The sequence below is a fragment of the Octopus bimaculoides genome, chromosome 13 (genome assembly GCF_046866305.1).
Source record: "Octopus bimaculoides isolate indiv1 chromosome 13, ASM4686630v1, whole genome shotgun sequence".
Taxonomy (NCBI): domain Eukaryota; kingdom Metazoa; phylum Mollusca; class Cephalopoda; order Octopoda; family Octopodidae; genus Octopus; species Octopus bimaculoides.
In genome coordinates, this window is record NC_142940.1 from 486,295 (window position 1) to 497,485 (window position 11,191).

General features: G+C 35.3%; 1 protein-coding gene across 2 annotated transcripts; it reads right to left on the reverse strand.

Moving 5' to 3' along the window:
• Positions 1 to 949: 949 nt before the first annotated feature.
• On the reverse strand, positions 950 to 11,061 carry LOC106871430 (uncharacterized). 2 transcript variants are annotated; one of them, XM_014917881.3, is made up of 9 exons: positions 10,895 to 11,061; positions 7,797 to 7,953; positions 7,346 to 7,534; positions 6,211 to 6,449; positions 5,753 to 5,852; positions 4,765 to 5,016; positions 3,725 to 3,934; positions 2,961 to 3,005; positions 950 to 1,194 (listed from the first exon to the last, which is right to left on the reverse strand). In XM_014917881.3, exons 1-9 carry the CDS (start codon positions 10,966 to 10,968, stop codon positions 1,090 to 1,092), a joined length of 1,371 nt encoding a protein of 456 aa, XP_014773367.2. In that variant the 5' UTR covers positions 10,969 to 11,061; the 3' UTR covers positions 950 to 1,089. The 2 variants fall into 2 exon arrangements, with proteins under 2 accessions (XP_014773367.2, XP_014773366.2); XM_014917880.3 differs by having other exon boundaries at positions 2,961 to 3,038.
• Between the last annotated feature and the right edge of the window lie 130 nt (positions 11,062 to 11,191).

Consider the following 11,191-nt stretch of genomic DNA (forward strand, 5'->3'; position numbering starts at 1 on the left):
CAATTTCTTCAAATTACAAAAACATAATTGAAAAAAAAAGTTCAATTTTTCAACTTTAAGCACAATTTTGTAAAAAATTATATTGGTTTATTCTTTTACTGGTTTTGGTCACTGGCCTGTGCCCATGCTGGAGCAATGCCTTCAAGTGTTTAAGTTGATCTTAGTCTTTACTTTTATCAACCTTGAAAAAAAATGAATGGTAAAATCCAGCCTAAGAATGGCTTGAGCTTAGAATATCATCATCATCATTTAATGTCCACTTTCCCTAATTAGTTGGGCTATGACCCTCTCCGTGACTTTCATCGCCTGATCCAACAATTTGATACCTCTGTAGTTATTTGTATCTAATGCATCACCTTTACCTTTGTAGCAGTTGACTATGGTGTTGCCACACCAGTCATTGGGTGTGACTCTTTTATGTATCACCTAGTTGACTATACAGGTGACTAGACTATAGCCTACGCTGCCAGATATTTTAAACATCTCAACAGTGATTCCTGATGGGCTGGGGGCTTTCCCTGTCTTCATACCCTTAATTTCTTTATCTACCAAGCTACTGTCAATTCAGATAGCTGGTCCCTCTGTTGGGTTGACATTTAGCAGACTAGCTAGTCCCTCTGTGAAAAGATTATAAAAGTTTGTTTAATATGGCATTCACTGACAATACTGTCAAGTTGGAAGATTCCTGACACTGTCTCTAACAGTCTCAACTGCTGGATGAAGTGACAAAGAAAACTGAACTCTGAGAATGAATGTAGAAAAGATAATTGAGCACATGGAGATTGGTCCTGAAACTGATCATGATAGTTAAAGACAAGACTGAAAGACATGAGGTGATGTGTTGACAGTGTTCTTTGCAATGATGGATATGCTAGAACTGTTCTTAAGTTCAGAATTGGAAAGGTGACAGCATTATTTCAGTGAATGCTACCATTAAACATAACATATATTTGACATTTAAAAACTTTATTTTGAATCAAATCTCTTTGAGCTGAATTTATTACAAAATTCCAGAAAAGATTTTTATCAGGAACAAAGACAAAACTTTTCCGAAATGATTTAAAGAATCTTAAATTTCTCAAAATTGTTTTACATTTGGATTGTTTTGGAATTCAATGATTTTTCTCTTTCAACATTTTGCTCTTCATTCTTTAACTTGGTTTTTTGTTGTAGAAGTGTAATCTCTTTCAAGAACTAAAAATGAAAAAAAAAAGAAAGCCATGAGGGTTCTAACAATTCCATTTAATTATAGTTTGGATAATAAGAGACTTATTTTCAAACATTGATGTATTCAATGGAATAACCAAATATTGGTTTGTTCTTTGGACTCAACAAATATAAAGTTTGACAAAATTTCACTGAAACAAAAATGAAATAAATCTTAAGATTTTGGAAAAAAAGTGTTCTCAAATTATTGTATGCTGTGTATACATCAGAACACTGATGTATAACAGATATTCACTATATACATACACTGTTCTGTTGCACACACAGTAACATGTACACTGTTTTATACATAACTAGCAGAAATACCCGGCGTTGCCCGGGTTAAAGAGAATAATGAAATCTAAAAACGCTGTCTAGACTACGCATCATCTTTATATATAGAGATGTATATACACACATGCACCCAAACACACGTATATATATGTATATCAATATAAATATATGAAAGTCAATGAAGTTTCGTAAAAGAAGGTGATCATGAACATACTTTCTTGCTGTTGTGATTATGACACCTCATTGTAAACTATGTTCCTTGTTTTCCCTTGTGGAGCATATACAAATAGGTTTTTTTGTTGCTGCCCACTCTTGAGCAGCCAACATACAGTTGTCCATGTGAGAAGCAGGGCTCTTCCAAGAGAAGACCAGCTACAGACAGTGTTTGACCCTGATATTTGTTTATGGATATGGCAAAAGTCACACGAAGGGGGAATTGTAGTCTTCTGAATGTAAAAGGAATGTCTGCTCCTGATGGAGTAAGAGGAATTCTTGGAATAAAGACGTCATCCCCTTTTGCACATCCAGAAAGAATGGTAGCCTCGATAACGTGTGACATCATTTTCTAAATAATGCTCATCTGTTATGTTCGGGTTAAAATTTAATCAACATCAAAAATATATGAATTTTCATGGGAGTTATGGCCGTTATGCAAAGAATATAATTTCCAAATTTCATAAAGATCCATTCAGTACTTTTGACGTAGTTTTGGATAAGAAAACAAATGACTAATGTGTGTGTTTGTGTGCATGTGTATGTGTGTGTGATGGGTGTATATATGTAGAGATATCTGTATGCATGTATATATGTGTACATCTATATATATATATATATACATCTACACATATGTATACATAAACATGTATGTATAGATCTATATATATATACATATACGTGTACATCTATATGTATACATATACATCTCTCTCTCTCTCTGAAAGTATCTGTCATTACAATATCGAAATGGTGTACATATACATGTATATGTATACATATACATCTCTCTCTCTCTCTCTTTCTGTCTCTCTCTTTCTCTCTCTGTGAAAGTATCTGTCACTACAGTATCGAAATGTGATTGTTTCAGTTAGTGGAATAGTTTCATTTTTAAAGTGAAAGTATTTGACATGAGTGTTTTTGTTTCACTTTTGACATGTAATACTTAAATAGTGGAGGAGATATTATGTTGCCGTGTGCTCGAACTCTGCAAGAAGTTAATAATTTTTTTTGACTAAAACACAACTGGAACCCTAAGTAAGGCATGTGTAAAATTTGAATGAAATTGGTTGCGTAGTTCTCGAGTTTTAGGGATTCACACAGACAGACAGACAGATAGACAGACAGACAGACAGACATTCTCATTTTTATATATATAGATAACTGTGTGTTAACACAATTATATAAAAGGATTACACAACATGCATTAACACACCAATGTTTGATAAATCAAAAGCAGAACTTACTTCTGGTTTCCTGTATCCTCGGTTGTTGATCCAATCTAAAAATGCCTGTGAACAATACAGCAAAGACAGTTTGGAATTCTGTGAAATAAAATATTATGATTTTCTTATTCTGTAGAAATAACCAAAGATTATTATGTGTACCATACTCATATCTCTAACAATGAACTTAAGACCAAAACATTTGACATATTATTATTATTATTATTATTATGATTATCATTATTATTATTATGATTATCATCATTATTATTATTATTATCATCATCATTATTATTATTATCATCATTATTATTATTATTATTATCATCATTATTATTATTATTATTATCATCATTATTATTATTATTATTATTATTATTATTATTATTTTCTTCATGTTCAAGTACATGTGTATTGATCATTATTTTATTTATTCTATTCAATTTTAGGAAAATTGAAACGTGTCTCTGACAATTCTGGAGAGAATTGAACTTATTTTGTGCATAACTTTTGGCCCATCCTGTATGACTCAGTGGTTAGAGTGTCAGGCTCGCGATCATGAGGTAGTGAGTTTGATTCCCTGACCGTGTTGTTGAGCAAGACACTTTATTTTCATGTTGCTCCAGTTCACTTGTGCCTCGGAGGGGAACTTCCTGGGTACAAATCCATGGTCCATTCATGATCAAAGGGTGTCCTTTTATGTGAGTATATGTGTGTGTGTGTGTGTGTGTGTGTGTGTGTGTGTGTGTGTGAGTGTATAAACATAAAGAAAGAGAGAAATTTACCAGACTAATACTAAGTTTTTTCCTCTCTGATAATTCTTCACTTGGTAATTCTTTAGAATCTTCTAATTGGTTTTCATTATCTTCTTTCTTCCATGCCTTTACTGGAAGATACCAGGCACCAAACACTGGTCTTTTAGTTGGAAATGGTGAAACTTGCTCTGTGTGATTTTTACTGTTCTTGTGAGGTAATGGAGGAAGTGTTGATGGTTTCTGGCAGAAAAAAAATTATTGTCTTGAGAAAATGGACACATGAATACATTAGCATCATACATATACGCAACAGCACACACACACACAATTACACATAGACATATAAACACATAGACATATAAACACACACACAATTACACATAGACATATAAACAAACAAAAACTGACAAACTCTGTCAATGAAGAATTTCCATTCTTATTCATCTGTTGCCAACCCAGTGCAGGATGAAGGCCTCAACATGCCATGACCAGCTTATCTCTGTTGGTTGCAGTTCTACCTGCCTACTCTGACCAATCACAGGTCAGACTGGTTGCTCCTGTGGTCAGTGATTCGTCCTGGCCTTACAAGGTGCCTGGCTCAAATTTGAGCTCAGAACACAATGAATCAGATCAAACACTCTAATGACCCCCACCAATCCTCACACCTGAATAAATATTTTGTTTATGAACCCTGGAATGGTCAAAGGTAAAGTTAACTTAACTAGGTTTGAACTCACTGTGTATAGACCTGGAATCAATACCACAAGGTATTCGATTGGATAACATGATGTGTGTGTGTGTGTGTGTGTCTTTGTGTCTGTTTGTCCTACCCTCACTGCTTGACAAACATTGTTGGTGTGTTTACATCCCCCATAACTTAGTGGTTTGGCAAAAGAGAGCGATAGAATAAGTACTGGGGTCAATTCATTTGACTCAAAATTCTTCAAAGTGGTGCCCCAGCACGGCCACAGTCTAATGGCTTAAATAAGTAAGATATAAAAGATAATAGCAAATTCCTTTTAAGTTTTGTAAGAGAAAAAAAAAAAAGAAAGAGTGAAAAACTTTCTTACTGCAGCCGGTCTCTGTTTCAATGTTTTGTTTTGAATAGGTTTATGGTTTTGGTAAACTTTATCTGACACATCAAGGTTATGGTGTGTGCCTTGAGAAATGTCAACAATTTCAATTGGAACAGAAAGAGTTGGTTTATTTTCATAATCGTTGCTAAAAAGTGCATTAATCGTTGATTCATCAATACTGTTGTCTCCTCCAAGACTTGATACCCATTCACAAAATTCTTGGATAACATTTTTCACATGATCATTCTGGAAGACACAATAACAGAAACACTTGCTTTATAAACTGACACATGTAATATATATGACAGCACATCTGTCAAATGTAATATGTTTTATTTGTGGACCGTCAAATGACTGACATATATAATAATTTGTCCATTAAATTTGATGATGATCAAACAACAACCCAAATATAAAAGAGAGAAAGAGAGACAAAGGAGAAAATAGAAGATGATGTCTAAGGTTATATTCATCTGTTGGTGATCAATAAGACTTCAGCCACATAGAAGCACTTCAACAGGGAACTCATCCATGCAAGGGACCAGAGAATCACAAACTCTCCTACATCAACTATACTTTCTGAGTGCCTGGAGTTGTGGAAGTGGTAGAATCTCATTGTGGTAAATATGTGGTACGCCGCAGACACAATGAAAGATCCACTGTCTGTGGATCCAAGAAGTTTCAACCATTTGTAATTAATGAAAACCATGATTGATGACATAACATTTCAACAAGTGTTGTTGTTTGTATATCTTGCATGTCCATGTATGCAAGGATGTATGAATGTGTGTGTGTGTGTGTGTGTGTGTGTGTGTGTGTGTGTGTGTGTGTGTGTGTGTCTTATAACCTTATATGTATATGCATACACACACACACACACAAACAGAATCTCTATGTATATGTGTATACATATATATATACACACACACATGTTGATGCCATCACCCAAATGGTGTACATTTGTGCCATGAGTATATCTTACATGTGCATCTGATATTCTGTCTCCTTTCTTTTGTTCTTTGTTTTTGTCTTCGTTTTTCGTGGTCAGCCACCGATATGGGTTACGCAAGGTCTCACCATCACTGAAAGTAGACAACAAACTCAATGACAAAGCAGCTCAATCACTCCTCTCACCCCCAACTGTAACAGAGAGAAAAGGGAGGGTGGAGGGTAATCTTATGGCTTCAACATGTGGAAGTGGAAAAAGGGCCATAGTTCGAATCCAAGTTGGATAAACATTTTATAGTTCCTGAACAAGGGAGGTAACTCTACTCATTCTGCTTGACCGAACAAAGAAGTTTGTAATTCCTAATGAAGGAATAAGTAATTAGCAAACAGCGTAATTAGTCTGTGAAGAATGTCTGAGAGAAACAGTCAATGTCATCACTGTTTCCGTTGTTGTGTACAAGAAGATTACAAAAAAAAATATTGACGACTCACTTGTTAGAGTTGGCAACTGGAACAGAATTAGCAAACGAAGATTTGTTTTCCAATTGTTTCTTCTGTCCTTCCATTTGATGGTTTGCAGCATTTTCATTCAAGTTTGGTTGAATAATATTAGAGGCAAACTGATTAATAATCTTCATCTCGGTAACGTCCTTGGTGGAAGTATCCATTTCTTCAGGACTTTGGGGATTATACATTTCAGGGTCCAGCAGTTTGACAATATCCAGAAACACCTAAAAGGACAAAAATGGTTGTTAGTTCTTTAAGACCAGTTTATAAGAAAGATGATGATGTTGCAGAGATAGATGACAGCAATGTGGACCCTAGCCATGCTGGCATCAATCACAGCCTTGCTACTTTAACCCCGAGGACACATATAAACTATGTCCTTTCTTTGTACTTTCTATTGTGGCTTCTGCACCTCACAGCCGTCTGGTCTCATATCAACGTCTCTCCTCCTTCCTTTATTTGTCTGGCCTCTTCCCTCCACTCCAGAACCGACTCCAAACATTTCACCAATTCCTTCCTTCTCACAATATTAATGCATTCCCAGTTTTCTGTAGGTGTAACATGTCACACTGTCATTGTCCCACATACGTGTGTGTCGTTATCTATATATATATATATATATATAATCAAGTGGAGAACCCACACAAGTAATCTCCAGGAGTGCCTTCGGATTTAATTATCCCCTGGTTGCTTAGATACTTCAGACTACCCCTTGAATATTAAAGCAATCCTATCATATATATATATATATATATATATATATATATATATAAGTATATATGGGTACAGGACGTTACCAACAGTGCAAACAACATGAAATACATAGACAACATATTAAATATGTAAACACCAAGAAGAAAAAATGGAAAACAGGACAAGTAAACACAGAGAAATGACACTTCTTCAGTTGTCGGTTGTCTATCTACTCCTTTTCTTTGAAAAGAGAACGTGCATAAAGACAACCCATGTTGAGATGGAGACAGTCACACTGACATGGAGGATATGCCATGAACCACAGCCATGTTGACATGGTCCACAGCTGAGATGGAATACTTCAAGACTTGATTAAATAATTCTCTGAATGTTTTCCAAAGTAATTTAGACAAACCATAATATTTACCTTCTTGTCTACACACAATTCCAGATGTGGAAACAAAGCTAACGGATGCTGCAGTAAGGTGTATTCTAACAGCTGAAGTTTATTCCATCTTTCCTCAGCAAGGGGGAATTTCTTGGAGTAACAGATTTGTTCTTTAGTAAAGCGCTGATATTTTGGTACCTCTTCTTTTAGTTTTGCAAGACTTTTTGGCTAGAATAATAAAAAATGGGGAAGATCAGAATAAGCAATGTTAAGAAATCTATAATACAGGATAAAATTCTAAATGTGTGTATAGTTGTTTAACAGCAACCCTATGTTCAAAGTAATATTTTTGTCTTTCAGAAGATTAAAAAAATAGAATAGATAAAACTAATTAACCTCATTTCTTCTAATTAAAAGAGTTTTAATGAAAAAAAACACATTTTTGTATTGTTTCTAAACTAAAAATAATGTTGAAAATAGAGTGAAATACTTGACTAAGGTATGATCCATCAGTTATGAGGGGTAAACCATCTCGGAAATCATTCACTCCATTTTTCAATAGAAACTTATTTTTCCAATTTAAAGATTTTGATGGAATTTTTGATTTCAGGGGCTTCAGATATTTGGTTTTAAGTCTTTCTTTGTACCTGCAAATACAGAAAATGGTAGAGACCAAAGATATTTAATCAGAAATATTTCAAATGGATGTCAACTATTCAAATATTTGTTTATCAATGTGATGAACTCCTGTCATAGATTGGTAACATGATCAAGGTTTGATTAGTCTCTTACCTGCTTATCTTCAATATCTAAATCACCCACCAGGACAAGATCCTTGACCATTTTCGCTGTTGCAAGAGACTTGGATTTTTTACCGATTTTTTTCCTCCCCTCTTGACGCTGGGCTTTCAACAGGTTTGTTGAAATGTTTCAGTCCTGGTGGAACCATTCCTCCATAGAACAAGTCTATTGAAATGGTTCAGTCCTGGTGGAACCATTTCCTCCATAGAACAGGGCTGTGATTGGCTCTCAAGGGAATTCATTTCCTGCTGTCACTTTTGTTTGATGTTTTTTTTTTTAAATCCTGTTGGGTGCCCATATCTCTTCAACAAAAAAACTCAACTGAGATGATAGTATAGGATGATGTAGGTACCAGAAGCAGGTTCCACTGGCCGATGATGGAATCAGTCCTGTAAGACGCCAGTCTCTTAAAGTTAACATTCCCTGATAATCCAACAGTTAAGTTACTTCTTATTTCCAGCTTCAACTCTTTATTCTCTTGAAGTCTAAATTTCTAAAAATAGTTTCTTAATGGCCCTTAGAAGAGGAGAAAGGGTCTGACTTCATAACATATTCAGGGCCTTTGAGACAATTATTAGAAGAGGGTAGACAAGGGGGAAGGATATGGGAGAGGAAGAAACTTCAGTTGGAGTGGAGTTCAGTAAAATAGGGGACAAAACATTAAGATATCGAGTTTTTCTCAGACTGGAGATAATTTGGCCCAAATATTTATAACAGAGTGGACCCAAATAAAGACACTCCAGAACCAGGCAGTGGTGGTGGTGGTGGGGAATGGACCCTAGAAGCTACTTATTGATCTTTTGCATTTTATTTAAAATAAGAATTATATTTGATGGAAAAAAAATGTATTTTCTTTTCCTCCTCTCTTTCACACACACGCACACACACATACAGAATGTATATATGTTTACGTGTGTGTGTATATATATGTGTTGAAGAGTGTAGGCTCGAAACATCTTGTAGAATTCCGTAGAATTTAAACAAGCGAAGGTAAGGTGGACGAGAATTTAAACAAATGAAGTTCAGTTTAAAGTTTATAAATAAATATATTTCATTCCATGTTCAGTTTAAACTTTATGAATAAATGTATTTTTGCATTATTCATTATTGTTTTTAAAAATAAATCACATATACCCATCATACCCACCCAAAAGCGCGCGTAATTCAAATTGAAATCTACACGAGAACAAATTAGTTGCAGGTTTTTCACGATGACTTCTACATATCCCAGTGCAAATGGAATTAATCACCGCGACATTGCCATCGCAACAACAGCAGCTAATATTCACTGGCTCAAGACATACGGATTGTTAAATACTGAAAAAATATGTCCCTCTTGTGGAGCTAGCATGAGGGAAGTGGCCAAAAACAATTTGTCCGATGGCATGATATGGTCATGTGGAAGGCCTTGTAGAAAACTGATTTCCATTAGAAAGGGAACATTTCTAGATAATAGCAAACTCAAAAGCGAGCAGATTATAGATATATTATATTATTGGGCTAAGGGAGATTTAGCTAAGAATTTAGGCCAGGAATGTCGTATAGCAAATGTAGCTGTAACAGATTGGAGGAATTACTGCCGTGATGTATGTGCAGAGTATTATATTGCGCAAAATATTAAGTTAGGCGGACCAAACCGAATAGTAGAGATAGATGAAAGTGCGTTTGTTAGAAGAAAATATAATGTTGGCCATCGGGTTAAAACGCAGTGGGTGTTTGGTGCGTTAGAAAGAGATACGAGAAGATGTTTTTTAGTTGCGGTAGAAGATCGATCATCTGATACCCTTTTAGAAATTATACAAGAGCGGATTTTACCAGGAACAACAATAATTTCTGACCTCTGGCGTTCATATAATACACTAAACACGCTAGGATATAGACATTTAACCGTGAACCATTCAATAAATTTTGTTGATCCGGTTACATTTGCCACAACAAATCACATCGAATGCCTATGGAAACATGCCAAGAACCAGAACAAAAGAGAAAATGGGACAACCCGGAATTTACTGCAAACACATCTAATAGAATTCATGTGGCGTTACGAATTCAAGGACGAGATCTTCCAGAGGTTATTGGAACAAATTCGACACCTATATCCATGCGTTTGAAACATTACAGAGTATAAGTATCTACGGAGCATAAGTATCACATTTATTTTGAAACTTAACTTCAAACTTCATTTGTTTTCTATTTTGATAAATTCTCTCTGTTGAAAATTATATTTTTATATTTTAAATAATTTGCAATTTCAGGAAATATGTTTTTATATTAAATTTGTGTTTTCTAATAATTGATAGATAGATACATAGTAGATAGATATCAGTAAGTAAGTAAGCCAAAGTATCAACTCAAATCAGCAGACAGACAGACAGACGGACACACAGATAGCTCGACAGGCAGACAGGCAAGCAGGCTGACAGACCAGCAACAAGGCATGCAGGCAGACAGGCAGACAGACAGCGACTACTTTCACTTCTGACATCTAATAGCGTGATAGTGCCGACAAATGCTTTAACTAGCCCTAACCAACACATGACTCCCAACTTTCTAGAAACAGCCTCTAAATCTCCATCGTTTTTCATAAAAAAGACACATTGGATAAGGAGATGTTCTTTACATACAAAAAGGGTGGATGGTCACGGCTAGATCGTCTTTGATAATAGGTTTGAGCGACAAAGAAACCGCTTTCACCAGCAAGTGCTCGTTCATATCTATTGTCAAAGTGTACGACGAACGGGGGAGGAGGCTATTATCGTAATATTTAAATAATATTGTACAACGTACCATGGCTGATGCTGGATCGTGTGGTTTTTGTTTGTTGTATTGATTAAAAGCAAATCATATTTCTTCTCCGCCATTATTTAAAGTTCCTGACAAATTATTGAAGCAGACATTTCATAGACAGAGCAACAGTTGCCTTGGTAACAAATAGACTGTTTTGTGTTGTTGGAAGGGAGTTAACTCATGCATTACAGTTAGATGTTGCAGGAAATATAACCCCGAGTCACACGGGTGGAATTCTACGTGTTTGTTCAAACTGCTAGAAAGAGCAGCGAAATTCATTCAAATTAACTTTTTTTG

Bases quoted from the DNA above. Each gene is read 5' to 3' on its own strand.
- LOC106871430 (XM_014917880.3), bottom strand. From the start codon at position 10,968: ATGGCGGAGAAGAAATATGATTTGCTTTTAATCAATACAACAAACAAA. The intron at 7,535-7,796 runs GTATTTCACTCT...TTATTATTCTAG, and splicing joins ATGGATCATACCTTAGTCAA to CCAAAAAGTCTTGCAAAACT. The intron at 3,935-4,764 runs GTAAGAAAGTTT...TTTTTCTGCCAG, and splicing joins TGAAACAGAGACCGGCTGCA to AAACCATCAACACTTCCTCC.